General features: G+C 44.0%; 1 protein-coding gene across 2 annotated transcripts in view; it reads right to left on the bottom strand.

Moving 5' to 3' along the window:
* Positions 1 to 20,992, bottom strand: part of frem1a (Fras1 related extracellular matrix 1a) — a 54,890-nt gene that overhangs the window by 20,740 nt on the left and 13,158 nt on the right. The window contains exons 8-20 of one of the 2 annotated variants that reach the window (XM_055056558.1): positions 13,295 to 13,426; positions 12,807 to 13,151; positions 12,582 to 12,724; positions 11,854 to 12,050; positions 11,677 to 11,767; positions 11,429 to 11,596; positions 11,137 to 11,345; positions 5,775 to 5,868; positions 5,447 to 5,699; positions 4,603 to 4,806; positions 861 to 1,046; positions 580 to 776; positions 52 to 262 (exon numbers count right to left, since the gene is read on the bottom strand). In XM_055056558.1, coding sequence (XP_054912533.1) covers positions 52 to 262; positions 580 to 776; positions 861 to 1,046; positions 4,603 to 4,806; positions 5,447 to 5,699; positions 5,775 to 5,868; positions 11,137 to 11,345; positions 11,429 to 11,596; positions 11,677 to 11,767; positions 11,854 to 12,050; positions 12,582 to 12,724; positions 12,807 to 13,151; positions 13,295 to 13,426 — 2,430 coding nt within the window. Of the gene's footprint in view, positions 1 to 51; positions 263 to 579; positions 777 to 860; positions 1,047 to 4,602; positions 4,807 to 5,446; positions 5,700 to 5,774; positions 5,869 to 11,136; positions 11,346 to 11,428; positions 11,597 to 11,676; positions 11,768 to 11,853; positions 12,051 to 12,581; positions 12,725 to 12,806; positions 13,152 to 13,294; positions 13,427 to 20,992 lie in introns of those variants that run through there. The other variant, XR_008607844.1, reaches the window with a different exon arrangement.

Here is a 20,992-nt window from a genome sequence, read left to right as displayed (position 1 = left end):
ATTATAATTTATATTTATAACTTATTATTATATATTTTTTATAAAATGTACCATTTTTAACATCTGTCCAAGTAAAGTCAACCACAGGAGACCATAGGTTGGATTCCGGTCTCTTTGAGATTGGGTTTCCAGTCCTGTGAAAGATGATGCTGCCATGGCGAGGAGGTGTGACCACAGAGAAAAGTAAGGCATTCTTGGGGATGTCCAAGTCCATAGCATGGAACACTGATGAGTCCAGGTGCTTCATTTCTCCCTCTTGTACCTTAGGATACAACAAATCAAACATTTATTCTGGCCACATTCTGTAAACCAACTCCAGTCCTCGAGGCTCAGTGTCCTACAACTCCTGGATGTGCCTCTGCTGCACCACACCTGAATAGAATAATTAGGTCATTAGCAAGACTCTGGAGAACTGATCTACACAAGGAGGAGGTAATTAAGCCATTTCATTCCAGTGTTTTGTACCTGTGGTACATCTAAAAACTGCAGGATAGCGGCCCTCGAGGACTGGAGTTTAACACCCCTGCTGTAAACAAACTATAATGGGATGAAGAAGGACATGTTTGGAGGTGAACTTACTGTGATATTGCATGCCATAAATTCTGGGATTTCATCATTTATTGGGTTAATTACGATATAGAAAGGGATGTTAGCAGAATCATGCTTGCCATCTGAGACACAAAGCATGAGCTGGTCAGCTGTGGGCTCCATCTTCTGGTGTCTGGACTGTACATAGTTTATATGACCCTCAGTGATGTCCTTGTAGAGAAAGGAAGCTGGAGAAAAGGAGGCAACACCAAACAAATGAAACAGCTTATTTTACCAGTATTCCAATGAACAATTGGTATTCTGATACTTACCTATGCTTATGCCTCTGTTACTTTTCTCAAAGCCGGGACTAGGGAGGACATTTTCTATGTAACCAAACCGGGGAGGAGAAATCAGCCTGACAACAAGCTTGTCTAGGACGGTGTCCATGTCAGAGGCCTTCAAATGAGCAGCAGTTATAAGGGAAGTCCCACCTTCATCTACTGTAAAAATGTCACCTACGACCACCAAAAAACACTTCGTCATTCTACTGCAAGTAATAAATATGTTGCTTACAAATTTACTGTTTCATACAATAGCAAATACAAGCCCCCTAAAATCTCAAATCTTGTGCAACAAAAACTGGGGCTTCATGTATAAAAGAGTGAGAAATTTTCACACTAAAAATTGGCATGCAGACACATTTAGAAAGGTGCAGTGTACAAAAAACTTTAGATGTATAACACTGTATGTATGCACATACTTGCGCGCCTTTCGTTTATAAATTCCAATTTGCGGGAAACAGAGCGCAGCTACCCATAAATGCATATGTTAATTAGCATAAATACCCAGAATACTGTCGCAATAACCATGGCTTGAAGGAGTATGAGTATTTATATTTTATATATGTACATATATTGTCATGATGGGTGTGTTTTTCAATCCCACATGCAGAACACACACAGGAGATAGATATGAAATAAAATGATAAGTTTATTGAAACACGGCTGGTAGGTTATAGAGGCTCAGGTCTGGTCCAGGGAGGGAGGCAGGTTCAGGGAACAAACTGCTCTCTAGAGAAGCAGAGTTGGGTGATAAGTTCAGGGTCGTGGGAAATGACAATGTTGTAAATGAATTGGACAGATTTTACTAGTGGATGGTAGGTTCAAGATGTGAGGGGATAACTGCAAGGTCCGAGGTCTCAGTGTCTCCGTGGTTCCAGGTGGTCGTTGTGTTTGTCGGTGGGAAACCAGGAGGCAACGGGAAGTACGTCGGAGGGCAGACAGGTAGGTTCAGGATCAGCGGGTATAGAGGAGCGGTGCGACTGCCAGCCGTGGAAATCCTGGAGGAACTTATTGTCACACGGAGAAGGTGAGTCTGGGAACTCGGGCAACCAGTGGGTACGTTCCACGGCGTCACGAGGAGAGGCTTGATCAAAAAGCAAGGAAGGATCACCATAGAGTGGATCCAGGTCATCAGGAGGGATCACCTGAAGGTAGGAGGAACAACAAGGAAAAAAATCACTAGGAGTAGATCAGCAAACAACACAGAGACAAGCTCTAGGGGCTCAGAGGTACCATTACTGGCTAACACTCAGGCGCCAAAGGACTGGCAGTCAGCTCCTCTTGAACCTCCCGCTGGCGAGCTAAACTCATATCACGTGTGAAGGTGACGTCATCCACGCCCTCCGATGGGATGGATTTGGTGCCATCTAGTGGTGGAGAAAAGTGAGTGCACGCACAAAAACTCCACAAAGAAATTAAGGATCCCGGAACATAACATATATATTCCCTTCTCACCCACCGCGGGTGGTTCTTATCCTCTGAGCTCGGGTCCTCTACCAGAGGCCTGGGAGCTTGAGGGTCCTGCGCAGTATCTTGGCTGTGCCTAGGACTACACATTTCTGGACTGAGATGTCTGATGTTGTTCCTGGGATCTGTTGTAGCCACTGCTCCAGTTTCGGGGTTACTGCCCCGAGGGCCCTGAAGACCACATGCACCACTGTGGTCTTCACCTTCCAGGCCCTCTCCAGTTCCTCCTTGAGGCCCTGGTATTTCTCCAGTTTCTCGTGCACCTTTTTCCTGATGTTGCAGTCGCTTGGTATTGCTACATCTACCACAACGGCTTTCCTCTGTTGTTTATCCACTACGACAATGTCTGGTTGGTTCGCCATTACCATTCTGTCTGTCTGGATCTGGAAGTCCCACAGGATCTTAGCTCTGGCGTTCTCCACCACCTTCGGGGTGTTTCCCACTTTGATCTCGGGGTTTCCAGTCCATATTCTGCACAGATGTTTCTGTACACTATGCCTGTCACATCCCATGTAGGGGCTTGTCCTCCCATGATGGTATCTCTGGCACCCCAACCTCCGTTCCCTGTTGTCTGAGACATTCACTGAGCACATTGTCTGTTGAGGCTTTGTCCCTGATGTATCTATGGATCTTAGATGTTTCATCCTGGACAGTGGTTCTCACACTCACTGGTCCTCTGCCTCCATCCTTGCGGCTCGTGTACGGTCTCAGGGTGCTCCAGGCATGATTAGTAGTTTTTGAGTCTTAATATCTGTGGCTTTTATCTCCTCCTTTGGCCAGCTAATTATTCCAGCAGGGTATCTGATTACTGGCAAGGCATAGCTGTTTATCGCACGGATTTTGTTCTTGCCATTGAGCTGGCTTCTCAGGACTTGCCTTATTCGTTGGAGGTATTTAGCTGTGGCTCCTTTCCTTGTGGTATACCTAGGTACTTGTAACTGTACTCTATGTCTGCTATTGTTCCTTCTGGGAGTGAGAAGATGACTGTGCAGATGACCTTCTCTCTCTTTGTGACCAGCCGACCACACTTCTCTAGTCCGAATGACATTCCAGTGTCCTTGCTGTAGATCCTGGTGGTGTGGATCAGTGAGTCGATGTCTCGCAAACTCTTGGCGTACAGCTTGATGTCATCCATGTAGAGAAGGTGACTGATATTGACTCCATTTTTGAGTCTGTATCCGTAGCCAGTCTTGTTGATAATTTGGCTGAGGGGGTTCAGGCCTATGCAGAACAGTAGCGGGGACAGAGCATCTCCTTGGTATATGCCACATTTGATAGACACTTGTCCAAGTGGTTTGCAGTTGGCTTCAAGGGTGGTTTTCCACAGCCTCATCGAGTTTGCAATGAAAGCTCTCAGAGTCCCGTTGATATTATACATCTCTAAGCATTCAATGATTCAAGTATGAGGCATTGAGTCATAGGCTTTCTTATAATCAATCCAAGCCATGCATATATATATATATATATATATATATATATATATATAATTTTTTTAAAGGTGCTTTTAGGGCACATAAGGTCACTTTACAAAAAATAAAAATAATAAAAAATTCCAAATAGAAAAAGAAGACAATAAAGAGATCCAAGTGAAAATGCTTATTTGAACAGCAGAATGTTCAGCCAGGATTAAAAAAAAAAAACAGTATGCCAGAGAGTCCTCTGCAGTGAGTGGGGAATGTACACACCTTTCCGCAGATATATACGGTAACTGCAGAAAGTTGAATAGGCTCAGGCCTATACAACTCAAGGTGTATAGATCTTGAGTTGAGTACCTTAAAAATAATCAACCTGTTTAGAATTAATCTGACACCATTTTCTTTTTTGGTGAGAATGAAATTATCCATCAGACAACATGCATTTCATGCACAAATGTGTTCCATTCTTTGTGTAACTAAAACTGAATAGATTTACTATTTACATTTAAGTGAGGTTTTCATATCCTTTTTATTTATTTTGTGTGCATAGTGTTATTTTCTGAGAATTAATATTCTTCACTTTCATCATTTACGTTTAAAATCATAAAAAACCATAAGGTTCGATGATGAAGTCAAGTTTCAGTGTATTCTAGTTTGTTATTGCCCCCAAAAACGTTTGAGTTGCTGCCAGACATTTTTATGGCAGGTGAAAAGTGTGCATATATATTCACACAAACTTTCACCCCACGTTCATTTTTATACATGCTGGCTTGTGAAAGTAATATAGCCCCACACATTTTTTCTGTGTCTGCACACTTTATACATGAGGCCCCTGGTTTTCAGCCCACCTGTTGCCAGTGAAGGAGGCTGATTGTCAACAGGAAACACTGTGATGTGGAGGTCGTAGATGGGAAGACTGTCCCGTGGGTGGTTGCTGCCTTTGTTTATGGTGGGAGTTTCCCCACCGCAGCATAAACCTGATGTTTTTATTTCTCCATCAGAAATGACAAATGTGATGGTGTCATGTAGAGGAAATACTCCAATCTCCAACCCTAAAAGAATCAGAAAAAAACACTTTAAGACTGAACTCCAGATGTGCTGTATTTGTGGACTGTGAATTTGTAAATAATTGTTTTGTGCATACATGAATCTTGTTCTGTGTATTTGTGAATATTGAGACTGTTTCACACCAAATCCAATGAGCCCCCGCTGAAGTTGGTGATTGTAATGAGATCAGATGCTGGGTATAAAAAAATGTCTGAAACTGTTTTTAATGTTTTAAATGTATATAATATTATATAATAAGATTTATTCTTTCATACATCAGTATTCATGCAAATGTTTTGCCTGGTTATTGACAAGTGATCTTTTTTTAATAGGTATATGTTTAAGTAAAATGAACATTGTTATTTTATTCTATGAACTACTATAACATGTCTCTGAAATTGTGAGCAAAAATTTAGCATTTATTTGCAAAAAAGGAGAAATGGTAAAAATAACAAAAAAGATGCTGTGCTTCACACCTCAAATAATGTTATTGTTAATAACAACATTAACATTATTAAGAGATTAGAAATCAATATTCAGTGGAATAGTTAGGAGGTTTTCAATGGGGTTCAGTGCAGTGGTCTCTTATTTTTTTCCAGAGCTTTTTATCTTGTGAGCCTGGTGAGTACTCAGCTGTTCATTTACCTGTGTGTCTGTAAGAGATGAGGCCTGCTGTGATGTCTGATTGGACAAATCGATCTACAACAACATCGTTTCGCAGAACCACCCCATGGTAAGGTTGCCGGGCAATCAGAAACCCAAGGCTGCTGTTGTCACTATCAGCATCAGTGGCAAAGATGTACTCTGAAGTGATGATTATTTTTTCTCCTTCTGGACACCTGAGAACTGGTTTCAAACCAGTAACCATCACTGGAAGCTCATCATTTATGGGCGTTACCTACAGACAGCAGTGTATCCAGATTAATAGATAGGATTTACACTCATTACTGATTTTCTGAGATTGTGCAGGTACCTTTACAGGGAGAACAAAACTGACTGAATTAATGCCATCTGTTGCAGTGAAAACTATGGTGTCTTCTGTAGTTTCTGAGCCATCATGATTGTACCTGTAAGAGCAAATGACCAGAGTAATGGTTTAAATATCATATGCCAAAGGTTTTCTTGGATAATTTTTTTGGGGAAAAAAACATGGTTATTAACACATAAAATAACCCTTTTATGTTTTTCCACACTCCTCCTCAGGCTGCCACCTTATCGTGGTGGAAGGGTTTGAGTGCCCCAATGAACCTAAGAGCTATGCTGTCGGGGGCTTCATGCCCCTGGTAAGGTCACCCAAGGCAGACAGGTCTTAGGGGAGGGACCAGACAAAGCGCAGCCCAAAGATCCCTATGATGCAAACAAACTTTGGACCTAGTGTTCCCTCGCCCGGACGCGGGTCACCGGGGCCCCACTCTGGAGCCAGGCCTGGAGGTGGGGCACGTTGGCGAGCACCTGGTGGCCGGGCTTTTACCCATGGAGCCCGGCCGGGCCCAGCCCGAACAGGAAACATGGGTCCCTCTTCCAATGGGCTCACCACCTATGGGAAGGGCCACAGGGGTCGGGTGCAGTGAGTGATGGGTAGTGGCCAAGGCAAGGCAAGGCAAGGCAACTTTATTTATATAGCACCTTTCAGCCAAAGACAACTCAAAGTGCTTGTACAAGAAAAATAAGGAATACATACTGTTAGAAGAAAAAAAAAAGGGAGGGAGGGGGTCCTGGCAGTCCGATCCTCTGTTGCAGAAGCTGGCTCTTGGGACGTGGAATGTCACCTCTCTGGTGGGGAAGGAGCCAGAGCTGGTGTGTGAGGCTGAGAGGTTCTGGCTAGAAACAGTCGGTCTCACCTCGACGCATGTCTCTGGTTCTGGAACCAGTCTCCTTGAGAGGGGCTGGATGTACTTCCACTCTGGAGTTGCCCACGGTGAGAGGCGTCGAGCAGGGGTGGGCATACTTGTTGCTCCCCATCTCGGCGCCTGTACGTTGGGGTTTACCCCGGTGAACGAGAGGGTAGCCTCCCTCCGCCTACGGGTAGGGGGACGGGTTCTGACTGTCGTTTCTGCTTACGGGCTGAATGACAGTTCAGCCTACCCACCCTTTTTAGAGTCCTTAGAGGGGGTACTGGAGAGTGCCCCTCCAGGGGCCTCCCTCATTCTACTGGAGGACTTCAAAGCTCACGTTGGCAATGATAGTGAGACCTGGAGGGCATTGAGTCTGAATGGACCATGTTCTGTGCCTCCATTGTCGAGGCGGCTCTTTGGAGCTGTGGTCGCCAGGTTGTCGGTGCCTGTCGTGGTGGCAACCTTCTAACCCGTTGGTGGACACCTTTGTGACAGCAGGGATGCTGCCAGGCTGAAGAAGGAGTCCTATCAGACCTTTTTGGCTCATGGGACTCCGGAAGCAGCCGATGGGTACCGGCAGGTGAAGCGGCGTGTGGCTTGGGTGGTTGCTGAGGCAAAAACTCGGGCGTGGGAGGAGTTTGGAGAGGCCATGGAGAAAGACTTCCACATGGCTTCGAGGCAATTCTGGTCCACCATCTGGCATCTCAGGAGGGGGAAGCGGTGCAGCACCAACAGTGTTTATAGTGGGGATGGTGTGCTGCTGACCTCGACTCAGGATGTTGTGGGCCCACCGGCCCACAACGTCCCGAGGTTGAGGAGGTTCGAAGACCTCCTCAATCCCACAGACATGAGGAAGCTGACCCTGGGGATGCTGGGTTTGGCTCTCCAATCTCTGGGGACGAGGTCGTAGAGGTGGTTAAAAACTCCTTGGTGGCAGAGCCCCAGGGGTGGATGAGATTCGCCCGGAGTTTCTCAGGGCTGTGGATGTTGTAGGGTTGTGTTGGTTAACGCGACTCTGCAATATCGCATGGACATCAGGGGCAGTACCCCTGGATTGGCAGACTGGGGTGGTGGTCCCCTTGTTTAAAAAGGGGGATTGGAGGGTGTGCTCTAATTATAGAGGGATCACACTCTTAAGGCTCCCTGGCAAGGTCTATTCAGGGGTACTGGAGAGGAGGGTCTGTCGGATAGTCGAACCTCGGATTTTGGAGAAGCAGTGTCGTTTTCGTCCTGGTTATGAAACAGCTCTACACCCTCAGCAGGGTCCTGGAGGGTGCATGGGAGTTCACCCAACCGGTCTTCATGTCCTTTGTGGACTTGGAGAAGGCGTTCACCGTGTCCCTCAGGGTGCCCTGTAGGGGGTTCTCTGGGAGTATGGGGTACCGGGCCCTTTGATACGGGCTGTCAGGTCCCTGTATGAGCGGTTTCAGAGTCTGGTCCGCATGGCCGGCAATAAGTCGGGCTCGTTTCCAGTGAGGGTTGGACTCCGCCAGGGCTGCCCTTTGTCACCGATTCTGTTCATTACTTTTATGGACAGAATTTCTAGGTGCAGCCAAGGTGTTGAGGGGATCCGATTTGGTGGCGTCAGGATTCCATATCTGCTTTTTGCGGATGATGTGGTCCTATTGGCTTCATCGGGACATGATCTGCAGCTCTCGCTGGAGCGGTTCGCAGCCGAGTGTGAAGCGGCCGGGATGAGAATCAGTCCGAGACCATGGTCTTGAGCCGGAAAAGGGTAGAGTGGCTACAATTTCTTTTGTTTTATTGACATTCAGGATTCGATGGTTTGCATCACACCAGTCCACCAGATATTTCACCTCCTCTCTTTAGGCCAGTGTGTTGTCCTTGATGACACATACGACTGTTGTATCATCTGCATACTTAATGATGTGGTTCATACTGAACATTGCTTAGCAGTCATCAGGGTGAAAATCAGTGGGTTCAGTATGCAGCCCTGGGGGGAATAAGTGCTGAGGGAGATGGCCCTTGTAGTTTTTACCAACCCTCAAAACTGGGGTCTGTCTGTGATGAAATCCAACAGCCAGTTACACAGGGGGGTGTTGAGCCCAAGGGGAGCTAGTATGCTCAGCAGGTGCTGGGAGACGATTGTGTTGAATGTTGAGCTGAAGTCCAGAAACAGCTCTGGACTTCAGATGATTCAGGCTCAGGTGCAGTGTGGTGGAAACAGCTTCCTCTGTGCAGCGGTTGGAGCGGCAGGCAAACAGGAGTGAATCAAAAGAGGAGGGAAGTTTTGAGATGATCCTTCACCAGCCTCTCAAAACACTTCATGATGGGAGTGAGTGTAACAGGCAGTAGTCATTCAGTGATGAATTTGTGGGTTTTTTGGACACTAGAATGATGATGGCAGTCTTGAAGCAGCACAGTTCAGCGAGGTGTTAGTCAGTGAGGATGTAAAGCAGCTGGTCAGCACAGTTCTTGAGAACCAGACCTGGTCAGTCATCAGGACCTGCTACTTTATCCATGTTGAGACTTCTCAAGGTCCTCTGAACATGAGCTGTCTCCAGTTTGAGTATCTGTTCACCTGGTTGAGGAGTGGATTTTCTCACAGGAGTGTTATTGAGGGCTTCAAACCGACTAAAGTAGTTGTTAAGTGCATTAAAATAGTCTTACTGTTCTCACAAGACAAAGAAACAGCCTTGTAGTCTGTGATTGGCCTGATGCCTTGCCACATGCGCCTGGTGTTTGCTGATTCATTGACAAATTCCTGAATTTTCTGAGCATAGGTACGTTGTACAACTCTGAGGTCGTGGTTTAAGTCACCTCTGACTGACCAGAGCATCTCTCTGTCCCCACATTTAAAAACAGTTTCATGCCTCCAGCATCTTATACACCACCTTTGTCACCCAGGGTTTGCGATTTGCCCTTGTGCCCTTGTGGTGATGAGCTTGGTCTTGAGACGTCCTCCATATACAATACTTCAGGTTGTATGCAGACACTGATTTGGCATACTCCTCAACATTGGTGTGATTGTTTGCAGTTACAGCTTCCTTGAACACATCCCAATCTATGCATTCAAAACAGTCCTGTGATGCTGACACGGCTCCTGCGGGCCCAACTGTCATGCTTCTCAAAGGGTTTTCCTCTGAAGATCAGGAACTTATATACAGGAATTAACATTACAGAAAGTTGCTGTGGTGCTGCCTTGAATGCTGCCTTCATATTTGTGTAAGCTCTATCTAGTGCAGGGGTGGGCACTCCTGGTCCTCGAGGGCCAGTGCCCTGCAACTCTTGGATGTCTCCCTGGTCCAACACACCTGAATCCAATAGCTGAATCACCTCCTAAATGCAGTCAAGTTCTCAAGAGTCCTGCTAATGACCTCATAATTTGACTCAGGTGTGTTGAAGTAGAGATACATCTAAAAGTTGCAGGAGACCGGCCCTCCAGGACCAGGAAAGCCCACCCCTGAGCCTCTAGTGGGTATTTGAGCCTCCAGTTGCAAAGTTCACATGCTGATGGAAATGAGGGAGAACTGTCTTCATATTGGCCTGTTTGAAGTCTCCAGCAACAATGACAACACCCTCCGGATGTATATATTGCAAGTCACTGATGGAGTTGTAGAGCACACTCAGAGCCTCCTTAATGTTGGTACTAGGAGGGATATAAACAGCAGTGACGATGATGATGCTAAATTCCAGGCATAAATAAAGGTCTGAATTTCATAGTCAAAAACTCGATGTCTGGAGAGCCATGAGATGAGACCTCATTAATGCACCAGCTGTTATTAGTCTAGATGCAAACGCTGCCCCATCTGGCTTCACCACTGAGTGCTCTGCTCCTGTCCAAACAGAATAGTGTCATTCCCACAATGTTGACAATGTTATTGGGAATAGAGAAGTTTAGCCATGTCTCAGTTAGAATTATGGCACAGCAGTTACTCATCTCACGATTTGATGTTACATCCAGCTTTAGTCCATTTCTTCTCCAGAGACCGAACGTTAGCGAGCAAGATAGATGGGAATGGCGTTCTCCTAGGGTGACGCCTTAGCTTCGCTGTTAGTCCCTCCTGGCTGCCAGGCTTGCGCTTCCTTTCACAGTGCCTCCGTCTCCTCCAGGTATTGTGTTGGCTGGTGGTGACATTCACTGCTTCATTGGTCACTGGGTCTGGCTGGTATCATAGTCCAAGGCTGTCCAGAGTTTCCAAAATTTCAGTGACCACTGTCAGGATATGTGCAGTTTTAAGATAAACTGATGATCATATATTACCCTGCCATTATTATGCCGGATATTATTAATGACAGTGTTGTAGCCAGTATAAGTGTCTTTTCATGCCTAATAAATGTCATCATTCACAACATTTCTGTGTTAAAACAGTTAAAATACAACTGGAGAAATTTAGCTCAATGGGAGAAATCCTAGTACTGAAGGAGATGAGAATAGAGTGAAACTGTGTAGGAAGAGCAATGACCCGGCTACCTTGACGAATATCTCTTAGACAATTTCAAATAAATTGAATGTTGGGATCAAGCAGGATGTCTGACCTAACTTTATGCCTTATCAGGTCCTGCAGAGTAAAGTTCTGTCCTGGTGTAAGTGGATGACCACCAAGGTAGAGAAGCCCCCGTTCTGGTTCCCTTTGAAGCTCCACATGCAAGGCTTCTGGTACAGAGTCAATGTCTGACAGCTGCAAGTGTTCTGGACCCAAGAAATGTTCCCCTCCCTCATCCACAGTCAAAGGCTTGGAAACAACCTGAAACAGAAGTTATCCACATTTACTTCAGCCCACTTATACACATAGGGCTGAGACAGGAATGAGACAGCTGTTGTGTTCACCTGTGGTGGCTGATTGTCTACTGGCAGTAGAGTTATATTAAAACACAGCCCAGTTACTGTTTTGCCCAGATGGTTTGTCAAAGATAGAATAAACTGTATATGTCGAGGATAAGGGCCAATGTCCATGATGGGAGGCATGTAAGCCACTTTCATGAAGTTCACAGCATGCTAGAAAGAGTAGAAGAGTATATGAGAAAAATGCAGATGGCACATGCACTGATAAAATTACTAAGAAGATAATGATTTACTTGTGTGAAGAGTCTGAGAATTGGTGTGTTGGAGTCTTTAGTAAATTTGGCTACGCTGTCCACCAGGAATAACCTTCCTGCATCTGGACCACTGTTAATTAAGAGAACAATCCCGTATGAATACTTCACACAAGATGCTTTCCGCGGATATATTTGTGTAGGTGAACAGATATCAACCTGGAATGATCAGTGTAGAACGGTAGAGTTGTTACTGTGTATGTAAGCTCACTGTCTGGTGACTCTTGGTCTACAAAGTGAAGCTGTTGCCGTGTTATATGGGCCACTTGTGTTTCTTTGGTCACAAGATATCGAGTGGAACCAGGAACCTCCTTTGGTGGCTGGTCTGGAACTGATTCTATGTGCACCACTACCACCTAAAGGCAGACATCACCTTTTCAGCTACAAAATATAAATTAATACAGTAACATTTTTTTAAAACAGCAACATTCTGGAAAAAAGTTACATTTTACAACTTTCTAGACCACTGATTGAGCCAAAGGCAGTCCAGCTTATTTGGCCTGGACTGTACTTCATGGCCATTAACAAATTAGCAATCCTATCGTATTGATAATGTGTGCTATACTTTAACATTTAGCCTTTAGTTCTGAATGTGTGAATGCCTGGCTGTCTTGTGTGCTGTCCTGTGATGGATTGGTTATGTGTGCACGGTGTACCCCACCGCTTGCCCAATGACCTCACAAGGACAAATAGATATAGACAAAGTATGTATAAAATAGAATATATTGTATTTGTCCATCAATGTGGAAGGTCTGTGAAAGTCATGCTTCTATGAACCTGACAGACTGAGAACTTGCACAGTAATATTAAATTTACGTATTCACCACTTATCTAGACACTAGATAACCACAGTACCAGTGTGTCAAAGATGCCTTACTGTTACTCACTTGAGGTTCTGAAAAGTTAGGAGGATCGTGGAAATCAGACAGCACAACCTCGAATGAGTCATCAATCACCTCGTTCCCAAGATGTCTGTAGTACATAACGGACTGTGAAAGATCCTTCTGGAGGAAGTGGCTGACAGGGTAGCCTGAATAAAAACCAAAGCAAACGTGACATTAATAAGATTGGACATCATGAGAACAGAAAAGAAAATTGTCTGTTTTTCTGACCTGTCAGCCCTGGTCCTGGGATTTTTATGACCTCTCCTGCCTGTGGGAGACGAGTAATGTTAAAGAGGATATTTTCATCACTGGAGTCCATGTCTGAAGCCTTGAGGGTGGAACCTCTGAGCAGGGTCATCTGGCCCTCTGAGACCTCCACCAGCATGTTGGTTATGAGGAAAGGAGGGCTGTCATCTTTGGGAAGAATCTTAATGGGGAACTTATGTCGGGTCTGATGGTGGCCATCAGTGATTCGGAAAATGATGAAGTCCTTTGTGGAGTCACTGTCATCATGGTGATAACAGACAACACCTGCTCTTATGTCATTAATGGTAAATATGAAGCCCTTTCCACCTGGAATTTACATCAAATAAACAGACAACAATGGTGAATGCATTTCAAAAGTATTATTTTAGTGTTCCCTTTAATTTTGTGAGCAGTGTATATATTTTATACTGCAGAATGTAATTGTGTCTTTGTTTTTGCCGTATTTGTACCTCTTACAGTTAGGTGTCCATGCTGGAGGCCATCCACAATAACAACACGAACAATATTCAGGTTGTCATTATCCACGATTTGCAATTGGTCCCACATTATAGGACGAGACTGACCCTCCAGCAGAGTAAGACCTGCTCCAGAGAATATGATTGTCAAACATGGAATTTTCAAGTTGCATATTGTAAATATGCACTAAAGAAGGAATTTTACATTTTTGGCACCATCCTCACTAATCCTGACCATAAGGCCCAAAGGCAGTGACAGTCTTGTATTCATATTGGGACTTCTGATGATGCTTATCTCATTAAAACCAGTCACATTCACACAGTACTCTACATTCAAATAGATTTGTTTTGCTAATAGTTAAACTGGTCACTGAGCACAACAATCAGTGAGTTACACGGGTTTTTCCAAGATGCAATTGGATTCTAGGACACTGTGTCCAACTTCTAACGCAAATGAAACGTTTCATTAGGTCTGTATTAAGAAAATGACATATTTGTTGCTTATCAAATATTTAAACTGCATAAATAAGGAATACTATCTCCACATTAAAACTTGCAAATTGAATTTAGAGTCTGAAAACTGTTGAATAAAATTGAAGACAATCAACAGTATAAGGACACTATATAAAGACATTAATAGCATTTGCACATACACTGTGTGAAGGGAACTCCTTCACTGTGTGAAGGATTGGGGCTGAACATCTGTGTAAGAATAAGAAGACCATTAATCAGTGAGGCTAATTTGAAGGAAAGAATAAAATGTGCAACGAAGCATAAAGACTCATAATATGATGAGTCCATAAATGTCCAATGACATTTAGCATTGCTGAAAATACAAAACACAGCCGTGGTGGATGGAGGGTAAATCAGCCACTGTGTCTGGTTTTAGTCACAAGTTGGAGGTGGCTTTCAAACCGCAGTCTGGAGAAGAATAGTTTCTGATGTTTATAAACTTGTTTCGATGCTTTAAAATTAACATCCTTATTTTGACAGCTCTCTGCTTCTTGTTCAACCAGGTAAAGTCACACGAACTCATCAGTTTTTACCTAAAGCACAGGATCAATATTGTACAGCTTATTCATCATTGAACATGGAGCAGAAGATGGCCTTTCCGACGCCTCTGACTCTGCAGGTGCCAGATCGGACTCGGCTCCAGGTTCTGGTGGCACCGTAGAGCCGCTGTTAGCAAGGCTAACGTTTTGAGAAGTGGAGAGGATAGTGGTTCTAATTCTATTTCCACAATGAGTAAAATAAAGAAAACCCTGTTAGCTTGGACATTTTCTTTATCGCCTCTCTGTGGCACTCTTCTTTTTCTTTTGTTCCTGCGCTCCGCTGTCATACTTTCTGTTGTCTGCCATTTGAGAAATTACTCCCTGATGCCAGAACAAATCAGACAGTTTTTCAACAACCCAGTCAAAATCTTCTTAGGATGTGATAAAACTAAGGCATTCTGACCTTATTCATTTATAAAATACAAAGCATCTATGGGGGCACCCCAAAAGGACCCTGAACTGGAGCCCCGGTAAGCTCATGCTAAAATCCGGGTTTGACTGGACCCACACTACAATCTAAACCAGGGATCGGGAACATATGGCTCGTGAGCCAGGTGTGGCTCTTTTGATGATTGCATCTGGCTCGCAGAAAAAACATAAAATATTACATTTGGATTGTTTTAATCCATCCATCGATTTTCCACCGCTCATGTCCTGTTCAGGGTTGCTATTGGCTGCAGGAGCAGTCCATTATTTTAATTGGATGATAATAGCCTACATTGGCTGTTGCTGGGCAAACAGGTAAATGCCCCCTTTTGAATCAGTCTGCTCGGGCATTAGCTCAAAGCTAACCCTTCGACAAAAAGGATGGCGAAAAGAAAAAGAGACGAGGAGTATCGTACATTTCAGGACAAATGGACCAAAGAATTTGCCTTTATGGAGAGAGCATGTTCTGCGGGGTGTTTAATTTGCAATGACAAAATTGCGTCGATGAAACGGTCAAATGTAAAGCGGCACTTCGACACACGCCGTGCTACCTTTGCGTCAAAATACCCGGCGGGAGACAGCAGAAAGAAAGCGTGCCAAGAGCTACTGAGCAGCGTGCAATCCAGCCAGCAGCAACTTCGCATATGGACCCGACAAGGTGACTACAATTCCGCTAGCTTTGCTGGATCTTCAGCAATAGTGAGGAACGGAAAACCATTCACAGATGGCGAGTATACTAAAACGTTCATGCTGGATGTAACCAATGAACTTTTTGATGATCTTCCGAACAAAGACAAAATAATCAAACTGATAAAAGACATGCCTCTGTCGGCAAGAACTGTTCATCATCGCACCATCATGATGGCAAACCAAGTGGAGGAAACGCAGATGAAGGACATAATAAGGACATTATAACAATGTTATTTTAAAAAAATGAATTCAAAGGCTTATTATACTCACATTTAGTTAATTTCAGTCTTAAAATATATTATATGGCTCTCTCTGAAATAAGTGTACAAATATTTTGCTTTCATGGCTCTCTGAGTTAAAAAGGTTCCCGACCCCTGATCTAAACTGTTGAGACAGAAAACAAAATGATAATAAAAGTTGCAGACTTTTATTAACAGGAATTTAAGGGTGAAACAAGAGAAGATGAGGTACAGCGATGCCACTATTAACTGCAATCTTACTCCCCTCCTACTGGAATAGAAAAGGCCACAATTCCATGCACTCTCCACCATACAAGAGACAATGGTGACAGATGTGCAGGATTCACCACGGCCGGAATGCTCGGAACATGCAACAGTTTTGCAGCATGCGTCCAGCTTACCAGCTCTAACTGAACAAACCTATAGAAGTCCAAGGCCAAGCATCCTTTATTTAATCAGAAGAGACCCCAGTGACTTTGCTCAGCTAAAAATTGATTGAACTAATCTGTTAACCCCTGATGGGACAGAGCTGTTCAAATACCAGATTCTGGTAAACCAACTGGAAGAAGCCAATCTTATCGCAGATTCTTAATTGAACTCCGCTACACCATACTCAGACACCACAGAGGCTCTGAGTGGAAAGTTCGGCCAGCTAAATCAGATGGCATTGAATAGGACTGCCAGTGTAATGGATGGTCCAGATGTTCGTGAGGTGAGTCAGGAGCATTTGAGAAGTTTGCTCTCCAAGTTCAGTCTGGGCCCAAAGCTCAGAACTTTGGGCCCAGATGTTGATGCTGAACTAAAATGTGGATCAGATGAGCATACAATACTCCTGCCCTCTGTTGCCCAGAAGTTTAAGAACCCCGGACACCCTTAATTTGAGAACTATAAGGCAGGATACTCAAACCCTGAAAGGTGCCTCAATTTCTTTCCTCATATCTCCTTCAACAGTCGCAGCCGCTTTGCTCTGAACGAAGCCTTTACTGCTGATCCTGGCAGAACAGTCTTGACAGACTCCAAAAGCAGTTCAAGCATCAGTCTAATCTGCCTCTCCATTTCTTTAAGAATGCACAGCATATGATCCTCATTGGTACAGACAACCCTCACCTTATCACCCCCATTGAACCAATCTAGTTGGGTGCTCCAGGTGCACCTGCTGCAGTCAGAACCAGACTGGTGGCTTTAAATTATTTGCTAATTCGCTTTAAATGATTCTTTCCAGGTGAGAGAGCCTTACCAGTTCCTCCAGTCACAATTAAGCCGATGGAGCCTCTGATTTCTTTAGGAACATCAACACTAACTTTTTTCCTATGATAAAGGCATAAGATAAAAATTGTTGTTGGCATTTATCAAATTGAGAAAGCTGAACAGAGACTCCGAGTACAATCAGAAGTGGGTCCAGCCTCAATTCTGTATGGAACATATCTGATAAAGTTTTGAATATGCCAGACCAAAATGGGGTTAATGTACACAAATAGTAAGAATGGAGAAGTGTGGCTCCTTCAATATGGCATTTGTCACACAGTGGGGATGTGTTAGGGAAAATTTTATGTAACTTTATCTTACAGTAATGAAGCCTGTGAATGATTTTAAATTGGCAGAGCATTTGTGAATATTCTCAAGCGCAGCCTTCCAGAGTTTGTCATTTATCTCTGTTCCTAATTCCTGCTCCCAGCCTGTTCTAAGGCCCTGCATGGGCGGCAAGGATCTGGACAATAATACACTGTAAATCTGGGAGATTAGATGTCCTTCCCCACCACCCACTTTAAAGAGTTTGTCAAATTCACTAGGTATTATATTCTCTAAAGTGCACATGTGTTTTTTGACATATGCCCTGATCTGTAGGTAATTAAAATGATTGTATATAGAGACCAAATTGGTAGTTATTGTTGTATGCCAAGGTATCTATACTTGTTGGTGACGGAATAAGAGCACCAATTTCATGAGGGCAGCAGTATTCTTTTTCCATTGGATTGTGTAAAATTGCCATCTAGTCAAATTGCAATAATACGAAGTGCACAAGAGTAATAGTAAAATGAAAAATTTGTTTAAAAAATTTCTTAGGTAAGAAGATGGGAATATTTTGAAACAGATAAAAAGTCTGAGGGAGAAAAACCATTTTTATTGCATTGATTCTTCCCACCTGGGAAATGGAAAGAGATCTCCAAAACTGAATATTATTTTGCAGCTTCACCACAAATGTGGAGAAATTTGCTCCATAAAGTGAGTTAAAATCCCTAGTAATCTCTCTTCAATGGTAGGTGAACTTATTATTAGCAATTTTAAATGGCATACTTTCCAATATGCCAATTAAGTCTTTGAGCTTAATTGGCATCAATTCACTCTTAGACCAGTTGATTCTATATAACCCGAGAACCTGCCAAACTGAGAGATTGTATCTAGAAACATTTGTATAGTACACTAAAGGTTGGTTATAAACAATATGATATCATCTGCATATAAGGATTTATAGTCCCTTTTATAATGTATCCCTGTATAAGGGGGTTGACGCAAATTGATTATGCAAGGGGTTCTATGGCTAAAGCAAAAAGTAATGGTGACAGCGAGCATCCCTGTCTGGTGCCCCTATGTAATTGAAATGCAGCAGATGGTGTCTTATTAGTGACAATCCTGGCACAAGGTTTATGATAAAGGATTTTTAACCATTTTTCAAAGTGTTCACCACGATCATATCTTCTCAGGGTTGCAAAAAGGTAGGGCCATTCTATTTGGACAAAAGCCTTTTCCACATTGAGGGAAAGAACAGCCGAATCAGAAGATTCCTCCTCAGTCTGTCACAGGGCAACACAGAGACAAACAGGACAAACAAGCATGCACACACACTCACACCAACGGAGAATTTGGAGAGACCAATTAAACTGACAGTCATGTGTTTGGACTGTGGGAGGAAGCCGGAGAACCTGGAGAGAACCCACCATGCACAGGGAGAACATGCAAACTCCGTGCAGAAAGAGCCCGGGCCGGGAATCGAACCCAGGACCTTCTTGCTGCAAGGCAACAGTGCTACCAACTGCGCCACTATGCAGCGCTGTCTGAAAAACATATGTCAGCTTAAATAACATATGTTGAAGTGGGCTGCCTATTTATAAACATCAGCCCACTTCAAATTGTTAACAAAACTTAAGGCAGCAAATTATGTAACCAAATTGAAGATTCTAAAGATAAACTTATCTGAATGAACATCACAGAACAGTCCACCACTGAGTACTACCGGAATCCAAAATGGAGCTCCGCGCCCCTCTCGGCTTCTTTCGCATCTGTGAACATTGATTCTGTTCCTCTGAAAGTCACTCTGAGCTTTGCAGGATACAAAAGTCCATACCAAACTCCCGGCTTGTCCAGAAGAAGTGCTTTGACACCGTTAAATGCAGCTCTACATTTCACGATCTCAGGATTGAAATCAGGAAAGATGTGGACCTTCTGCCTACAATAGGCGAGGTCCCTTTGAGTCATGGCCTTCCGGAGGATTATTGTAACGTCGCGGTAATAATAAGAGTTTCACCACCAACACCTGGGCGCCTATGTAGAGCTCTATGAGCGTGGTCCACCAGCGGTAAGTCATCCAGAGTCATCACGTCTTTCAGGAGCTGCGAGACAAATCTGTTCATTTCTGCGCCTTTCTCTGCCCCTTCTCTTCACAATGCAATCGGTATATTTTGTCGTCTGGATCTTCCTTCAAGGTCCATTTTTCTGTTAGCTGTATTGTTTCTTTGTGTAGATGTTTTATCTCTGACTATAGCGTGGTTAAGTCGTCTGCTGACTGTGTGGCCACTCGTTCTAGTTCAGCAATAGATTGGTCACTGGATGTTTTCAGCACGTGAATGGCATTTTGTGTGTCTGACATTGATGCTAGTGTCTATTGTCTGACAAATTTCGAACTTGGTGACTGGTAGTTCTGGGCAGAGAGAATTTATAGCCTCTAGGACATTAGCATTAGCCATCGAATAGCTACCTTCAGGTGAGTCCGGGGCGGCTGGGCCTGGTTCTTTCCTTTTCTTGTCTTTTTTGGAAGCCCTGCATCCTCAAACTCGCTTTCATCTTGTCCTGGTGCAGTTAAATGAAGTCTAGATTGTTCTCTCTCCTAACCTATTGTAGGACTGTCCTAATGTCAAGTTAGTTCCAAAAATATTTCAAAATTTGCAGGAGCTCTAGGGAAAAGCTGCCTACTCCTCCACTTCTCATTAGCGACCCCCTCAAAGGTATGTCTCACAACGTTCGCCTCCAACCAGAAGATAGATCCCTCCTGAGGTTCCTTTGTCAGGACCATGTCAAAGATCAACAACTGGACAACTAAGAACTGGACAACTCCCCTTTGGCACCTATGCCCTCCAGTGGCACATCACCAATCACGGTCAAGAATGAGTGGTTTTCTGTGGAGTGGTGTTTCTATGTTGACAATTGTTTACAAGCCCACCATCTGCAGAGGAGGCAAGAGCCTTAGTTTAGAAGCTTAGAGAATTGCTCCTTTCAGAAGGATTTGACTTTCATCAGTGGAGGTCATTCCCCCACTACAGAGCTTTGGCTGGCACAGAATAAGTCTGACCCCTTTGAAAGCACACTTGGGTTAAGTTGGAACATTCACAGAGCTCTCATAGGCCCCTGAACTATGGATCTTTGACCATGAGGAACATCTACAAAGTTGTTGCATCCCAGTATGATCTCCTGGGTTACATCCTGCCATACACAACGAGTGCCAAAGTACTGGTTCATCACCTATGGGAGAAACATCAGGACTGGGATGACGCGCTACCTCTACCCGACCTACAGCAAATGTGCCAACAATGGCAAGGTGAACTTCATCTACTACAAATTACCGTAGCTAGACATTAAACTCCAGCAGTTGATGAGGCTTCGGTCACCAACAGGCAAATACACATCTTCTACAATGCCTCGGAACGAGTTTATGGGTCAGTTGCATACCTCAGACAGGGTCAAAGCCACCTATTCTTCCTCCTCGCCCACTCATGAGTAGCTCCCAGGCAACAACTGTCTAAACCCTAGTTGGAGCTCCAAACAGTACCGCTAGCTAATTTTTTTAATGTACCTGTTTCTTTTGCATCTTGTCATACCCTGGAGTCTATTCCACCTGTTAATGCACACGAGTTGAGGTATTTTCTGGACAAGCCTCCAAAACATCCCAGAGTAAAACAATTGGCACCTTTTGAGAACACTATCATGTAGAGTTTTAGAGTTACCAACTGACTTCAATATGTCTTTGAACTATGGAGTCCCACTCCACTCATGCACAAGGAAAAACATCCAAA

Source organism: Poeciliopsis prolifica, unplaced genomic scaffold, assembly GCF_027474105.1.
Source record: "Poeciliopsis prolifica strain line A6 unplaced genomic scaffold, Auburn_PproV2 SCAFFOLD045, whole genome shotgun sequence".
NCBI classification, from domain to species: domain Eukaryota; kingdom Metazoa; phylum Chordata; class Actinopteri; order Cyprinodontiformes; family Poeciliidae; genus Poeciliopsis; species Poeciliopsis prolifica.
Note: the sequence above shows the minus strand (reverse complement) of the source record. Positions and strands in the feature narration are given on the sequence as shown.